General features: G+C 40.4%; 1 protein-coding gene across 3 annotated transcripts in view; it reads right to left on the reverse strand.

Moving 5' to 3' along the window:
• Nucleotides 1-298: 298 nt before the first annotated feature.
• The window catches only part of GOLGA4 (golgin A4), a 91589-nt gene continuing 73444 nt past the window's right edge, over nucleotides 299-18443 (reverse strand). For 2 of the 3 annotated variants that reach the window (XM_045856517.1, XM_045856519.1), the window contains 4 exons: nucleotides 16628-16731; nucleotides 11741-11827; nucleotides 3724-3786; nucleotides 299-1023 (listed from right to left, as the gene is read on the reverse strand). In XM_045856517.1, the coding sequence (XP_045712473.1) occupies nucleotides 3757-3786; nucleotides 11741-11827; nucleotides 16628-16731 (221 nt within the window). In that variant the 3' untranslated portion in view covers nucleotides 299-1023; nucleotides 3724-3756. The remainder of the gene's footprint in view (nucleotides 1024-3723; nucleotides 3787-11740; nucleotides 11828-16627; nucleotides 16732-18443) is intronic. The other variant, XM_045856518.1, reaches the window with a different exon arrangement.

Genomic DNA, 18443 nt, shown 5'->3' on the forward strand with positions numbered 1-18443 from the left:
AAACGCTCTGAACAGTTCCCATCTTTTGGGTCCAGAAATTTCTAAGTTCAACAGGAATCGAAGCACGGTGCACTGAAGAAAGAGAAGGCGCCCCCCAGCCGGCAGAACCCCAGCGCACACCATGAGGTGTGTTGTCCCCGTACTCCTTCTAACTGGTCATGCTAATTTTGAACACAAAAAACTCCTTCCAAATACTCATCTTTGCAAACAGGTCATTATATTCACCCAGACAGAAAACAAATTCTTAACGACTTTGAAATAGATTTCTAAATAGAAAAAATACAATCAGCAAATTGTATACAGTAAATAAACTTTATTTTTCTGTTCTTCCAAGATGACACTGCCAACAGTCACAGGTTTGCATACAATAGTTATATATTGACTATTTACAATTTACAGTAGTATTTTTTCTTCTGAAAAATATAAGTACAAAAGCTAAGTAAACAATGAGGTACTGCTGTTTGGATTTATCATATGTCATAACTTAAAGAACTAGTTTTTAGTAAATATTCAACAAATCATTCTGGATAAAAGTCAATTAAGTGATCTAATTTATCAGATAAAATCTACTATGTGTCACCTCAAAATGTATTGCACAAGTCTTTTAAAAAATCACTCTAAAAATAAATAGAAAAGGCAAGCAGTTCTTTTGAAAGAGGGACAAAAAGGATGGAAGAAAGGAACATCAAGTGAGCCCATAAATCAGGTGAAGTCATTTAAAAATTTTAAACAACATAAAACTCTTCCCAACCAAGAAAAAGGAAAAAAGGAAAAAAAACCGTCATCATGTCAGCACTGCGACAGCGTCCTGTGAAGGCCGTCTGCCCGCGTCAGCGTCCGGGGGCCAGGGTCAGGATCCTCTCGGTCTGGCGGCTGCATGGAGAGCCCCGGACGGACGGGCGGGCGGACGGGCGGACAGGCGGACGGACGGCAGCCCCCTTCTCCAGAGCAGCAGCGCGCAGCTCTCCGCCCCTGCCCGGCGCTGCTCTCCCCATCTCTTCAGGGTGAAGATCGAAGCCATGACTGGAACAAGGGAAGGAAAAGAAGATAAAGGCAGGGAAAAACACCTTTAACATCAACTGTCTGGGAAATCGGTTGTTTCAAGTTAAAATTAAATTATATGCTATGGCCTGGGGATTGAAGGAGAAATATTCCAAGTATTAAACTACAAAAATCTCAAAATCAATGTTCTTGGAATGATCTGACCCAGGGCCAGCAATCCTGAAACACGGCATTTTCAAGTGACACTGACGTCGTAACCCTTCACCACGTACAGCATGCTACCAGGCCCTATCAGAGAAGGCCGGGGTAAACGTGCTGACCCGGCAGAACGTCTCTGGGAGGCGGCAGTGCCGACTGGGCTACAGAGCAGGAAGGGTTCCGCCCTGTCCCCAGTGTGCGGGTTTTCCTACAAATCGCGGTTCTCCAGGACGACAAGCTGGCAGCACGGGACAAACAGCATCTTGGGGTCAAAAGCTGTGCCTCATCTGAATTTAACAAACTTGATTTTTAAAACTTAAAATGGCCCTGGTTGGCGTGGCTCAGTGGATTGAGCACTGGCCTGCGAACCAAAGGGTCGCTGGTCAATTCCCAGTCAGGGCACGTGCCTGGGTTGCGGGCCAGGTCCCCATTAGGGGGCCCATGAGAGGCAACCACACATTGATGCTTCTCTCCCTCTCATTCTCCCTCCTTCCCTTGCTCTAAAAATAAATAAATAACCAAATAAATCCTTTTTTAAAAATTTAAAATGTTATGAGAAATGATGCTAAACCTTCCTAATCAGGTTTTTCTGCTTAAAATGCTAAAAGCTCATAGGTCAAGTATGAAGTTTAAAAAAATGCCATAAAAATAAATTGCTGAATAACATTAAGTAATACAAACTTTCATATATGTAGTGGAAAGAGAAACTTCTAAAATCTTCTCAATTTGTAAACGAACAGTATAACCCACTACTGGTGATATATTTCCAATAGCATATTATTTATAAAACTAGTTCAACAATCATGTTGGCCCTTGAGATCTAGACAAGAAAAGAAAAAGCCTCCGTTACATATGACTTCCCTGGTCCGCTCTCATCTCCGAACCTCAGACCGAGCTGTGCGGGCAGGATGCCGTGCACGACCCCGCAATGCTGTGCAGTGTCGGAGCCGTAACGGAAAGAAAAGCTGGAAGGTTTCTCATTCAAAGGAGAGGCTCGGAAAACACAACTAAAAATGGCAATGTGCAATCATTAAACAGATCTTGGAATTTTAAAAATTATGAAGGACGTTATTTGGAAAACAGGAAAAATATATTTACAATATACTGAATAACAGTATTATGTACATATTACGTTTCCTGTGAGTGATTATTATGAGTATGCAGAAAAAGCCCTTGTTCTTAAAGGTATTTGCTAAAATACTGAGTTAATGTTTGCAAGCAACTGTCAAAAGTTACAGAGGGAAATACACAGAGAGAGAGAGAGAGAGTGAGAGTAAGTGGGAAAAATTGGCAAAATGTTAATAACTGGTAAATACAGGAGGGTACATACATATTTATTGTTCCATTTTTGCAAATCTTATGTTTAAAATTTTTTAAACTAAAAATTGAGGAGACAACAAATTAATCAGTCAACAGAAATGCTGCACAGTAATCATTTCCAGTGATTGGTGACAATATTTAAATGCAGTAATATAATAACAAGAATGATGCCATATTTATATTATTAAAAAAGGAAAATTTATGACTACTGAGTTTGATATGGGATTTATATGGCTAAAGATAATTCCACGTCATCCCTAAGGCAAGTTAACTGATATATATTAAAATCAAAATGAAACTGAAATGTAGGCATGAAGGCTTTTTAAAGCTAAAAGCCTTACCGTTAGCAGAATACTAGCTGAATTAACAATCACAGAGAATCTTTAATTATAAATAAGCTCTATTAATTGTGATCCAGGTCATTTGTGATTTGTAAAAATCCTAGCAGAGTTTGAGGTGGAAATGTAGCCTGAATCTTTAGGGGTATGCAATCAGCTCACAGCAGGAACAGTGCGTGGAGGTGATCTGGGGAGGTGTTGGAACAGTGAGGGCAGTCAGTGCTTTGGAACACCGTGGATGCCCCCACGCGCTGTAGGGCTACATTCACAGAAACGGCCACCTTCCATTAACGCAGGCTGCCTAAGGGGCTCCTCAGGACACATGTGTTATTTTGTTGAGTTTTATGACCCCAGGAAGGAAAAAGTGCATTTATTTTGAAATCAACTTCATTAGTTTTCATTATTTCAGATTAGCCTTGACTCTAAGGAGCCTTCCCAATATTTTAAATTCTGGATTTGTGACATATGTCACTTTACTTTTACCTAGAAAATGATTTTTCATTTCTCACAATCTTTATCAACGTCAAAGAACATTCTTGGGAAATAAAAAACTAAAAAGAATACAAAATACATAAATACTTTTTTGGATTCTTTAACAAAATTTCAAAGAGCAATTCTGAAATTTTCAAGTACTATTTTAAGAGATAAAATTTCCAAAAATTACGTAACATACTGGTAGCAGTGATTATTAATCTACAGATTATAAATCTACAAAACAGAATTAATGGAAAATACCTTTATTAACCCATAGCAAAATCATATATTCATTAAACAAAAAAAGCAAAAGAATTCCAATAAAATGGTTAGTATCATGCAATACATTTGATTTTTGCACAGAAGACACAAGACATTATTCTTCACTCACCACATGCTAACTAAGCACAGACTGATGGTTTACTCAGAAGATACCACTGCGAGGTGAAGCATACTACAAAGCCAGGAAGAAAAAAAGCTTATTGGGTTAGTTTTAAGACTTAATATAACACACAGAATATATGTGTATATGAACTTCAAAGGATTAAACAGATTGTACTTAAATTTTTCTCAAATCTCCCCAAATCAAGGAAGTATAGGCAAAGTATAAAGCATCTGGAATCCCTCCCTCCTACCCCTAAGTAAATGTAACACTTTTGTAGCTGAGATTTTACTTATAACTTTAATTTAAAAATTTAAACAACATAATTAACAATGTACTTCACACTTTTAGTACATATTTATGCGCTTGATTAATTAGATTATGAGTATTTGCTTTATAAAGAGTTCTTTCATAATCCCATTGCAGTACATGTTCAGATTTTATTTACATGATCTCAGCTGACCATCAGCAGGTTAAGGGGAATGTCATGACTATGGCTACAGTGTATCTGTGAGTCACCCCGTCATTCCTAAAATTTGCCGAATTTACTGCCAAATAGCTCCCTTGAATTCCATAGTACATCAGAAGTGGTTTCAGGAATGAAGACCCACCCAAAATTTCCATTCAATGGGACCCAATTTCAAACAGTTTTTAATGCAGCAACCTTCTTAAATGATTTCTATGTCCCGTCTTAAGATGGTCATAATCCAAGATTATTAACTAGCTTCCTGGTTTGCTTTAAAACAGCATCAGCAAAAACAGGTGTTATTTATAAAATCTGAGTCTGTTCTTAGATAATTTGACCAACCTCAGAAGTATCATTTTATTTATTTTTTATATTTCACGTGGGGTTAGTAAAAAGCAGCAAAACCAAAAGGCAAAGAAAAAAACATTTATTAGCAGCACACACAACACAGCAAGGCCAGTACATATCCTATGGAAAACTTCAAAATATACGTGTGTGGATGTTCCCCCCGTCCGCGCTTGCAGGTACTCAAAAATGCGACACCGTGTTCGGTGTCCACGAACAGGAAACCGGTGGACGAGACTGTAGGACATCCGTACACTCGGACAATCAGCCATTAAAAAGAATGAGGCAGGTCCATTTGTAATGAGGCGGCGTAATGTAAAAATACAGCAAGTGAGAAAGGCAAACTGCTGCACACTCTCATTTTTGTAAAATAAGCGAGAAAGGAATAATCGTTAATATAATAATAAAGTTCAGCAGAGTTTAGAAACCCGGGACACCCGGCACGGCGCTATCGAAGAGGGCCTTGGCGAGGTGGGAGCAGCTGGGAGGCTGAAGGCCACGAGGACCTGGCTTCCCGGCAGTGCTTCTGAATCGCACGCAATGTGCTTCGACAAAGATCACTCCTTACAAAATTCTAAAAAGAGCCGAAACTACTTCTAAGATAACAAGCCCATATTCTACACGTGCAGCATCTTTCGCTACGCATCAACTCACTGACATTGTTTCCTGAGCCCGCCCAGCAGGCGTCTACTGAGCCGGTACAGGGGAAGACAAGCCTCCGCCGGAACAGAAACCGATCGCACCCAACAAAATGCCAAGAAGTTGAGGACTTTATTAATTCAGAGGAGATACTTAAAATTCCAACCAAAAGGAGAGACGTGAGAAACACTAACTGAAGTACAAGACCAGTCTAAGGCAGAGACTAATCAAGAACTTGACAGAGAGCAAAAGACCTGCATGAAAGCACAGCCACAACAAAGTCAACAGAAGATGATTCTTTTTTTAAGGACTAGAGTGGATGGGGAAAGGAAATAAGCCAAATCTTTTGGATCAAGAAAAAAATATTCTTTTAATGGAGTCATCAAGAAAATAGCCATCTACATTAAACATGTCATTAAGTTTGCTAGCACTGTGAAGAGAAAAATGTATTTGTAAAAATACTTTTTAAGGTTTCTAAATAACAAAATCTTTTCAATTCCAAGAGATGATTTAGCAGCTGCTTAGAATAAACTCTAATACTGTACTGTCAACTATATTAATGAATAAACTTTCTTAATGAAATAATTCTAAATAACCAATAACACTCTCCTTTAAAAAATAACTCTGAGGGTATACTTCTAGGGCAGTTTTACTAAGCAAAAAAAACCCCAAAACAGACAAGCCAAAGATGCTTGTACCCACGCCAGCGTCCAGTCTAACCCCCTGGCCATATAACCCACCTCAACCATCACAAAACGAACTGAGGGGCACAATAAGCTGAAAACTGGGAGGAGCGAAGCGGCCGTTCTGGGGAACACAGGTATGTGCACATCTGATACGTGCATTTTCTTTTTAACTTCTTCTGCTTGCTGTCTGTAGGCAATTTTTCCCACTTGAAACCAATCTAAAACTTTAAAATGTACAAATATGTACTGCTTTGGAGGGAAAAAAAACCTTAGAGATAGACTAATCCAACACACTCGTTTTATCAACGAAGGCTGGAACTATAAAAGACGTTTGCTCAGAGTCACGCCAGGGGCCAAGCTGTCCAGGGGTCGGCTCTGGCCACAGCAACGCTGCATGTGGCTGACGGTCTAGGGTGGCGGAGGTGGAGGTAGGGACATTTTCTGAGCTCGTAACATTCTTCTAAAATGACTTTACTGTCCTGCTGTGGCATTTAATGGTTTACCTTCCCAAGTCACTCTCTAGGAAGGACTAGTTCCATACATTGCTACGTGCCAGCTGAGTGCTCACCACCTCCGGCCCCGCATGCCGCCAGAGTCCCGCACAGGCACTCTGCTCCGGTTGCCCGACACCCCCGACGCGATGGTGTTGGCTTTGTGAAGACACAGAGGCTCCGAGGCTTGCCTGAGTTCCCACACTACGTCAGTGAAGGACTGGGTTCCTTCTCTGCACACTGTGACCCTCAAACCAAACTGCAATTATGCTCTATAATTTACTCTTCCTTAACAGATGACTTCTCATATATAAAATATATTCTTGAAATTAGCTTAAACTCTGAAACTACTTTTTAAGTACTGACTGCTATTCTACAGTGGGATTTTTCAGAGTATAAAGCTCACTGGGGGCAGAGAGATATGGTAAAGGAGGGATATACCGAAAAACACCTTACTGGCAGTCATGGAGAGCTTTTGATCAAAGCCACAGAACAAATGTGTAACATCAGAACCACAGAGCAACGCTTTCGGGACACACTCCTCCTGTAACACCCGCCACACAACACCAACACGGACGGGGCTACTGCGTCAGCACGGAGCGTGATGCACGCTCTCTCCCCAGCACCCCACAAGTGTAGGGGCAGGGCAAGCTCCACAGGTGTTCGGGGTTTGTGCTGGCTTACTGACACCAGCTTTTCACCCCCGAGCCGAAAAGAACAAAACACTCAAGGCCGCTGATTTTAAAGAAGGGAAACGTGTAGCTCCACATTTACAACAAATTTCAGAAGAGCCACTGGGAACATACATTTAAAGCTAATGTAACTAAATAGCTTTTAAATGATTATTTAACAAATCTTAAAATGCTCTGTTTTCTGTACACTTACATATCCTTCTACTGGAAAGATATTTTGTATAATGGCATTGAGAAGATATGCATGTATCTTTCTATTGGATATCTTCTCTTTCCATTGGAAGAAGAAGTCACTGTTCTCTGCAGAGTTGTGTGCCAATCAGCCACCTTTCACGGACAAGGGTGTACGATTAGCTGAAAGTTCTTCAAGAGACTTGTTCGAAACAGTAATTTTTACTGCTCATTTTATGAATAATAGCAATCTTAATGCACATGTGATTCTTGCTGCAACTTTCTCAATCACCAATGATTAACTTTTCATCGAATACAGAACAATTGTGAGTCACTCCATCCTGTACTAAGAATCTCCTTATACTGACAAAAGGTAACTCAAGGTGATTTCTAAGTCCTCTTCAGGTTCATTATAGGTCATTTCACATTTCCTAAGCATTTATTTTTATTATGTGAATTATATTATTTAGGTATATCTTTTATTCATGTATGAATGGATGAGTAGTACCTCTTTCCCCTAAAATATCTTCCACGTCTTCAATTTTTCTATATTCTCCACAATAAGTAGAAGAATAGGTGATTATTGACTCCATTCATTAAGCAAAAAACAATAATGGCGTGGGCTCTCCTCGCAGAAGCACGCCCACGCCTCTCCTCCCTCTCAGTGTGCATCTTTACCTTGCTCTCCTGCCCTCTAAGGGCCCCCACGAGACCTGTGACCGGGGAGCAACGGGCAGCGGTGGCTTGTCCCAGGCTAACCCCGAACCTGTCCCCAAGGCCTCTTTCCTCTGACTTTCCGGGGAGCCAAAGCAGCCCCGCCTGAGCTCTCTCCTGTTGCTGCTTCTGCCCTGAGCCCTTCCCTGTTTCACTGTGCCCAGCTTTAGTAAACATACTCTCAAAGTCAAAAAAGAAGGTAATGGGTGAGACTGCTTAAAGTCGTAGAGGAATGGGGCTTTCTTTCCGAACAAGTCAGCCTCTGGGATAAGGGAGGGATTATTTCAGGAAGGATCCACCACCCTTTCGTCCCTACCTAAAATGAATTCTACTTGACTCAGAAACAAAAAGTGTAATTTTTCAAAGATTTGCTTTCAGTTAAATATAAAAACCCTCAACTTTTCTGTTTAAAAATGTTTTACATGGTTCACTGTCTACATGTATCAATTCTATTAGTTTCCCTCAAAGCAAAGCAAGCTGAGGCTGCACGTGGACACGGGGTGAGGAGGCGCATTCCCTGACACACCTGCCCAGCAGTGACTCGGGATGAACCTGCACTTCAGAGGACATCCCGGCCCAACGGTCAGGGGAGAGTTCGCCACGCTCAACATTAGGATGGTAAAGAGGCCATGGGAGAATGAACAAAGATAATAAAAGATATGGAGAAGAAATGTTTCACAAAAAACCAACGCTAAAAGAACTGCAATCATCCCAGAAAACACATGATAGGTATGCGATACGATACACAGTGGAGGCTGGAACAAAGACCAGGGACGCTGGGGTGGCCGCAGAGGAAGCCTGGAGGTCAGACTGTGCCTGGGACGCCTTCGGGACGGACTGTGCGCAATGGGGCACAGGGAAGGAACTTCAAAATGGCTGAGGCGAGTGGGGGTATTTATTTAGCCTGGAATGGAAAAAGCCTTCCATCTAGACCATCTCCAGATTTTTGGTTCAGTTCCATGGGTTAGAATAAACTGATGACCACTACAGAAATGGAGATTTGGGCTCAAGATAAGCAAGAACTTTTCTAAGACACACAGTCTGTCTAGACAATCCGGGAGGCTTATTGGCTCAGTCCTTCTTACTGGAGGTACTTGAACACAGGCTAAGCCATCACTAAGGAGAAGAGCTTTCCTTGCTCCAGTGAGGAGAGAGGAGAGAAGAGCAGAGCAGTACTGAGACCAGGACACAAGTAAAGGAACTGCGGGGGGGGGAAGATGGAAGGTACTGCAGGCTAACAGCAAGGAAAGAAGAGGAAGCAAAAAGAGAAAGCCTGGGGCAAGACACAAAATTTCACACGTTTCACTCTGCTTAAAATGGATCTTCTGAATTACTGGTTCAGGGCAAAAAGAAGTTAGGTGTAGAGAATTTTGCATAATTCATGAAGTCGCATATTTGCTTATTTTAATTACAGCAGACTTTACACAAAGGTTTCTAGTAATTCAGTTATCTATATCTCCCTTGTAGGGTATGTCGAAAGCTCAAAAATGCATAAATTCTTTCACGCAGGATTACTGTAGAGACTTCCGGCCAAGATGGAAGCATAGGTAGACACACTGTGCCTCCTCGCACCACCAAAAGGACAACAACAATTTAAAAACAAAAAACAACCAGAAATGACAAAAAAAAACTGAACTGTATGGAAGTCCGACAACCAAGGAGTTAAAGAAGAAACATTCATCCAGACCAGCAGAGGGGTGGAATCGGGCAGCGGGGAGAGGACCGGGGAGGGCAAGGCAGCAGCTGGTAGACCTGGTGAGGCAGCAGCTGGTGGAGTGGGCGGTCCCACATTTGCAGGCAGATAAACTGGGAGGAACAACTGGGGAGTGAGACAGACCATGCAACCCAGGGTCCTGGCGCAGGGAAATAAAGCCTCAAGCCTCTGAATGAAAACACTGGTAGGGGTTGAGGAAGCAGCTAGAGAAACTCCCAGCCTCACAGGATAGTTCACTGGAGAGACCCACAGGGTCCTAGAATGTACACAAACCCACCCACCAGGAATCAGCACCAGAAGGGCCCAATTTGCTTGTGGGTAGCGGGGCAAGTGACTGAAATCTGGCAGAGAGCAGAGCAAGCACCATTGTTCCCCCTTGGACCCCTTGCCCGCATATGGCGTCACAATGCAGCCACATGTATTGCCCGCCCTGGTGAACACCTAAGGCTCCGCCCCTCACTACATAACAGGCGTGCTGAAACAAAAAAAGTGGCCCAAATGAAAGAACATGTCAAAGCTCCGGAACAAATACAACTAAGCAACAAAGAGATAGCCAACCTATCAGATGCATAGTTCAAAACACTGGTAATCAGGATGCTCATAGAATTGGTTAAATATGGTTGCAAATTAGATGAAAAAAAAATGAAGGCTAAGCTAAGTGAAATAAAGGAAAATGTACAGGGAACCAACAGTAACGGGAAGGAAACCAGGACTTAAATCAATGGTGTGGACCAGAAGGAAGAAAGAAACATCCAACCAGAAAAGAATGAAGAAACAATTCAAAAAAACGAGGAGAGGCTTAGGAACCTACAGGACATCTTTAAACATTCTCATATCTGAATCATAGGGATGCTAGAAGAGGACGAGCAACAAATTGAAAACTTATTTGAAAAAATCATGCAGGAGAACTTCCCCAGTTTGGCAAAGGAAATAGACTCCCAGGAAGTCCAGGAAGCTCAGAGAGTACCAAAGAAGTTGGACCCAAGGAGGAACATACCTAGGCACATTATAATTACATTAGCCAAGATGAAAGATAAGGAGAGAATCTTAGAAGCAGCAAGAGAAAAGAAGACAGTAACCTACAAAGGAGTTCCCATCAGACTGTCAGCTGATTTCTCAAGAGACCTTACAGGCAAGAAGGGGCTGGAAAGAAGTATTCCAAGTCATGAAAAGCACAGACCTACATCCAAGGCTGCTCCATCCAAAAAGCTATCATTTAGAATGGAAGGGCAGATAAAGTGCTTCTCAGATAGTCAAGTTAAAGGAGTTCATCATCCCCAAGCCCTGATTATATGAAATGTTAAACGGATTTATCCAAGAAGAAGAAGATAAAAAATATGGACAGTAAAATGACAGCAAACTCACAACTATTAACAACCAAACCTAAACAAAAACAAACTAAACAAACAACTAGAACAGGAACAGAACCACAGAAATGGAGATCACATGGAGGATTATCAGCAGGGGAGTGGGAAGGAGAAAGGGGGAAAAGTTACAAAGAATAAATAGCATAAATGGTAGATAGAAAATAGACAGGGGGAGGTTAAGAATAGTACAGGTAATGTAGAAGCCAAAGATCTTACATGTACGACCCATGGACATGAACTAAAGGGGGGAAATGTGGGTGGGAGGGGGTGTGCAAGGCAGCAGGGAATAAAGGGAGGGGAATGGGACAACTGTAATAGCATAATCAATAAAATATATTAAAAAAGAAAAAAAGAATTACTGTATATTTGAAAATCAATGGAAGTTGAATAAAGAACTATAATATGCAAAACATCATAATATACTTACTGGATATACCTGAATAAATGCCTTTTCTATCCATTCCACAAATAGCCCAAATTCTGGACTCCCATAAGGCATGTACGGACGTGACCCTCATCTACACTAGTAAACAAGACTGTTCCTTCCTCGAGGGCGCCAGTTCATGTTTGCCCTAAGTTAAACTTTCTTACTGTGGATCCACCCTCATTCTTCAGGCTATATCACAATAAAAATAAAAAAATTTAACTTCTCTTACCAACTCAAAGTTATTGTAAATGAGCCAGAATGGAAATGGATAAAAAAAAGTCATCCTCTACCCATAGCCCACTTTTAAAGCTTACCATTAGTCGAGCATCTTCTCTTTCCAAAATTTTCTGGGTCTGATCATCGGGGAACTTCAGCACGGAGGTTATAACTTTCGCCATGGTCTACAAGGGAAGTTAGGAGATGATCACCAACAGACGTGAGAGCGGGAGCGTCGACCCATCTGACATGTTCTGCTGGTGAGATTCTTAAGTGCTCTCAATGGAAGCCACAACCAAAGAAGTATGATGTGAAGGTATCGGTCAAGGAAATGACAGCCAACACTAGCATTTCAATTTAAAAAGACTCCTCACAATGTCTGGCTGATGTTGTTTTAAGATGCATTTACAATAGCATGAAGCTATACAAAGTTCTAATGCTCTTGGCCCTTCTTCTTATTAAGATGAAACTTTATTACTCATTCATTTTATAAGACTTTTTATTTGTAGAAATCTGTCTAGTAAGTGATGTGTTGCCAAAACATATGCTCTAAATAATCAGAATTGGATACTCCCAGGTTCAGCTTCAACTAAATCACATCATATATCTCATAAACATGGGCTACTGCATGAACATGAACATGCTTAGTAGGTATCTTTAAGACATGCAGCACATCAACCTAATAGAAATACAAATTACATTTTAAAGAAACACAAGATGTTTTGTTTGGTAGAAAACATGATGAATCAAACATTACACATGGTGGCTTGCAAAACAAGATCATAAATTGTGCAGATCTAAATAAATATACCGTAAGTCAGACTGTCACCCACAAGCTCGCAGAAAATTCTCCTCAAAGGCTGAAATTGCCTATTTTGTGTCAAGATGAGATGTTTTGAGGGAGACAGAGAGGAAAGAAGATACCACTTATGAAATAAGTAGGACAACAAGTTCAGAGCTTACACATAAATGCTGGCGCTGGCAACTGCCCTGGGGCCCCCCCCAGAGAAGGGGAGGCTCGCCCAGGAACCTGACTCTCACTCTATTCACGGTACCCGGACTGTGTGGGGGTGGCGGTAGGGAAGAGGGGGTGGAAGGGACAGGCCAGAGAAGGTCACTGAGGATAATGTGACACAACAGAGTTAACCAAAAATTCTGGAAACTCACATCTTTAGGGAAAAAATACCATTATTTCCAGGAAGGAAAGAAATGAACATTTTTAAAAATTCCTAATATGATCTAAGCCTAGGCAAGGCACTTCACATATTTCTAATACTTCTTTGAGCTAAGAGATCAACTAATACCACAAACCCCAACACAGCCGGATGTTAGTTTCAGTCCCTATCTTTCTTCTTATTTTCTGCCTCTGCCTTTTGATGATTAAAAAAAAAAAATACCATTTGAAACGACTTAGTTCTTGGAGAATTGGAATTCTTGGAAAATTCCAAAGGCATTTTACAAAAACCCTCATCCTTTTCATTATATTGTTATACTAAAGTCTAGAAGCAAAGCATAAATGCAGCATGAAATGGCAAGAGAAATATGAAGTAGTAACTATTTCAGTATTCTTTTTATTAAAACACTGAAGCGATTTTAAATGTTTCCTGGTGTATTATCTTAAAGGCTAGTTTTAGGAAATAACAAAAATCTAAAATTCAGAAATTTACAATTGTAAGACTTTTTAAATTTGAATAGCTTATAAAGTTCAAAGTACCCCCAAATCCAGTTATATCCACTATGAAACCACATATACAAGGATATACAAGCATGTCTGTCAAAAACCAAAATAACTGTGGCTAGTGTCTCTTCACATTTCTAGACAATGGTAATTGGGAAGCCCACCTCTGAATTCATCAGCAACCTCACCGGAATTTGCAGCTGATTACCCAGTAAAGGCTTAAAGCTCTGGCCTGGCATGCTGGCGACCACTTTGGTGGAGGAGCCCAGCTCTCTGCCATACCATGGGGAAGAAGTCAGACTGCTCACTCCACACACAGTGCCTTCAGGCCCTGGGAGTGGGCAAAGGTCAAATGAGCCACCTGGTGCAGAAGTGGCTCTGTTGCCAAGTTTTCTTTAGGGAGAGGTTTCAATAAAAGTTAGGAAGAGAGACAACTGCTATTGAAGAGAACAGGCTGACTTTTAGTATCAGTAACACCACAAAGGATCAAAACCCAAGAAAAAGAAAGTGCAAGAACAGAAGAAAGAGTGGGAGCTTACTTTTACTTCACACTGTAAGAATGTGTGTACTATGTGTGGTCTTAAAACAGTCACCCTCCTCATAAAACTGAAAACACTGTGTGCAAAGGCAGACGAAGAATCACAGGTGGGGTGACACACAGATCCTGCCAGAGAAGAAACACCTGCAGAGCAGGGTCAGCCTGCAGCAGCCGTACCAGAACGCCAGCTCATTCTAAAGCCATAATCTGGCCTCCACTTCAAATTCTTTATTAACGTGTAAAAATTGGACAAATCAGCAAAACATATGTCTAAAATAGCGCTGACCTTGTCAACCCCTACTCAAAAATGTTCAGGGCTACCCCCAACACCGTCAGGTAAAACTAAAAGCAGGCCAGGCCCTCCACACTGCCCAGCCCTAAGCCGTCACTTCCCCGGTACAGATCCAGTGTTTCGGTTGGACCAGACCACAAGTCTTCCAAAACCCACACTCAATGTCCTGCCTTGGACCTCTGTCTGGGCTTCCCTCCTATCTGAGGTCATCTACCAAAATTTAAGCCACGCCTTCCCACCTTCAAGCCCAGTAGATACACCAGCTTCTCCAGATGTCTTCCTTGACCTGCCTGTAAGAAAACGTGAAGACTCCGTGCCTCTCTTAGCATCACATTATGTTTAACTGGGAACAGCTCCCCTTCCCTACTACAGATGGCCCTTGACTTACAATGGTTCAACTTAAATGATTTTTTAACTTTATGACGATTCAAAAGCAATATGCATGATAATAACATGAAATATTCAACACTTTATTATAAAACAGGCTTTGGGTTAGACAACTTTGCCCAACTGTAGGTTAATGCAAATGCTCTCAGCATGTTTAAGGTAGACTAGACCAAGCTAAGATGTTCAGTATGTTAGGTGTTTCAAGTGTATTTGCAATATAATATTTTCAACTTATAATGGGTTTATCAGGAAGCAACTCCCCCAAAAGTAAGTCAGGGAGCATCTGTATATGGTAAACCTAAAGTCAGGGATAGTATCAAATTCCATCTCCCTGTCCATCTTGGTGATAAACAAAGGGCCACAGGTACACAGTAAATTAAATGGAATCTCTGCTACCAATTTTTAATATTTACTTGTAAAATGTGAATGATAGCCTACTCATCATCTGTAGGAACTAGAAAAACACACTGCAGGAAGATCATGGAGACCAGAGAGAGGGCTCCCTGCCTTGAGGACATTCCCTTCAGCTATCTCCAAAGTCACAGCCTACAACCAACCGCACAGCCTGGAAACACCAGCTTAGACGTGGCTGAGTGGGCGAAGCCCCAGACGACACCCCACGATGTGAGCTGCGTCTTTCTCCAGAAGGACTTACACTCTGTAGAGATCTCATCCCACATACGTTCGCAGCCTCCAAAAGAAACACGTTGAGGCAGGCTCTTCATTTCACAGACCAAGAAAAGGTTAAATAATTTATTTAGCAACAACACTGGGATGATAGTTTTAAAGTCACAAATGAACCAAAGTAGCTAACGTTCTAAGAGGCTATATTTTTTTTAAAGTATGCCTTTCCCCCTCCTGTGTAATAACTAGGCAACATAAACTACCTCACCCCAAACACGGGCTGCTATCCAATAAAGACATAATAAAAGAAAGTTACATTTCATTAGCTTTGTTTTAAGAAGATAGGAGAAAGTTAGGTTTAGCTATCCCTTGAATAAAAAGAAGTCCTTAGGAAACAAAACCACGGAATCGATGTGCATCCTCCGGTGACGCACACTCAGGACCACACTAGTCACGACTTAATCTGAGACTATCTGATACGATGAAATGGGGTTCCTACAGACATCGAGGACTCAAGTGACTCTAGGCCTGTAACTTCTAGTTTTAGTGGAATCTATAATCCATAAATTCACAGCATTATTTTAAGAAATGTTTTTATGCCCTTACTTTTTACGTTTTAAATAGATTTCAAATCAATCCCTGAAATGGCTTAGCAACCTATGACTCAGTAACCCCCAGACACCCACAAATTAAAACACTGACTATTTCTAAGAACAGAAAACTCATTATCCCATTCTCAGCCATACAGACTTTGTAAAAGTTCATGTAGGTAAGAACTTGAAACAAAATGAGAAAAATAAACTGCTTTAAATAGAAAATTTTGTTTGAAGAAAGACTCATGAATTTCCCTAAATGCATTTAATTCAATTCAAGATATATTTGTCACAAGATCAACAAAACCGTAGGGGATATAAATAAGACTACACTCAAGGACCTTACAATAAACTTAATCTCCTAAAAAACAAATTAGCCAAGCATTATTATCATATGATGTGATAATTTTTAAATGATCAATATTCCTTATGTGAAAGAATGATTTTCCTACAGTGACTAATGTAAAATATTTCTAAATACCCCTAAGTAGTCATTCTTAATTATGACCATTTCCAGTACTTTTATACTATTAGTCCTTAAGTCTCCATGAAAATAAAATCTATTATCTTAACTTTAAGATCTGCAGGTCAAAAATTAAATAGCCACATGCTTCACAAAGTATTAAGTTAATGAAATTTTAAATTTTAGTATTTCGCATTATCCAACAGTCTTTTTAAAATCAGTATTTTATAAATGTAGAACTATAAGCAAAATCTGGCCATCAACCTCAGTAAATTAAGAGCAATGACACCCATCAGTTACCATTAGCATGTACTGTGTTAACAGTAAACGTATGGAATCAGTATGTGTACTACAAATGACACATTCCCTTTTAAAGCAAGCCACATGCCAAACCCCATCACGATTTATACCTTAGTCTCACGACCCATCATATATTCAAAAAGCACTTTTCGCAAATACTCAAACTCAGTAGGTTCTCCGAAGAGCGAGACATTAGTATGGTGCACATTGCCACCTGTCAAATAAAAAACAGATCAAACTGTAAAGACAAAACTAGATAAACTCATTATTACTTAGAAAATAGACAAACTGAAAAACAACTAAACAAAGAGATGCACCATTCCTATGCTAATTAATTGTATTGCATGGTATTGTATTGTATGTACGTAAAGCATTCCAAATGGTATTCTTCCCTTGTAGAGAAAACAATAATTATTATAGTAACCTTATTATTTCTCACATTTTTTCCCTCTTCCTTCTTCCAGAATGACAAATTTAAAGACTATACTTAGGGAATACAAATATTCCTAAAAACTGGTTTTCTTTCTTAAATATTATGGGTTGGCTTCTACGATGATTAAAATTAACAATCATTTTTACTTTATTAAGAACTTAGTATTTCAGAATAGTATTCTAGCTTTTCTAGTATTCCAAGTTTAAAAACACTCTAAGTTTAAATCAAATCTCCAAAACTGTCTCTGAATACACAGGATAAGCAAAATAACTAAAAAATGCATGATTAATGTCATTATAATGGTTTTCAAATATTATGATTCACATCTTTAAAAGCTGCCATAAAGAGTTATAGTGCAGCTATTAAGCTCCATTCAATCTAAAAGTAAAGAATGAATACAGTTCAGGTATATGAAGTAACACTATGACAAACTTTAATCTGAATAAATTCATAATATGCATATGTGATGTCTATGCTTGCATCAGCCTCCAGGAATGTGGCCCACTAGGTAATCTGAAAAGCCCTCTGCTATCAAGAAACATCTAAACGCTGCATGAAAGCTGCGTGGAAACATTGTAGGGTCGTAGGAAATCCCTGAAGGGGTAGAGGAACACAGGGAAATGAAAGCAGTGATTTAACAGGGAGGCAAACGGCAATCTGGGGATGCCTCGACAGTCAAACCCACATGGAGAGCTTTCTCAAGAAACCAGAGACTGGGCCTGGGGCCCCCGCAGAGGGGAGCTGCACTTACGCCATAACATCAGAACAGCGGGACAGAAGATTCAAGAGCAGCACGAGGAGCCTCAGAGGCACTGCAGTGCTCTGGATGGCGGCTTCCAAGGTGTGAACTAGCCTCCGCACTCAACTTTATGTCACGTGTATGTATATGTTTGGACTACTTTATTTTTTAAAAGTATATATTTTTAGAACACCCAAGTCACTCAAACCACACTTTGCAAATACAAAGTACCAAGAACCAAATAATTTCCTCCTCAAAAAATACATGTTTCATCCCTCTATATCAGTGATTTTCAACCTTTTTCATCTCATGACACACATAAACTAATTACTAAAATTCTGCGGGACACCAAAAAATATATTTTTTGCTGATCTGACAAAAAAGTAGGTATAATTCTGATTCATTCACACAAGATGGCTACTGTTGTTTTGGCTGTTGTCATTTTTTTTACTTGACCAGCTACGGATAAAGAAGCCCGTGCCCCCGACTGAAGAGTCGGGCGCTGCGTGTTCTGAGAACCCCTGCAGCACGGCAGAGCGCCAGCCGCAGCACGCTGCTTGAGAAACCACTGCTCTAGGGCAACACAAAATGCAAATGTCTGCAATGTTTTTCACTTTTCAGAAAATAATCGATTTTATTGTTTTAAACATTAGGTAACTTATTTGTTGCTGTTTTCCTGGAGAAGAAATTAATACTTTTTCCTGCATGATGGTGCACATTTTACTCTTTAAAGAAGTGGCATGGTGAAGAGACT

The sequence above is a fragment of the Phyllostomus hastatus genome, unplaced genomic scaffold (assembly GCF_019186645.2).
Source record: "Phyllostomus hastatus isolate PE091 unplaced genomic scaffold, TTU_PhHast_1.1 phas_scaffold_129, whole genome shotgun sequence".
Classification (NCBI taxonomy): Eukaryota; Metazoa; Chordata; class Mammalia; order Chiroptera; family Phyllostomidae; genus Phyllostomus; species Phyllostomus hastatus.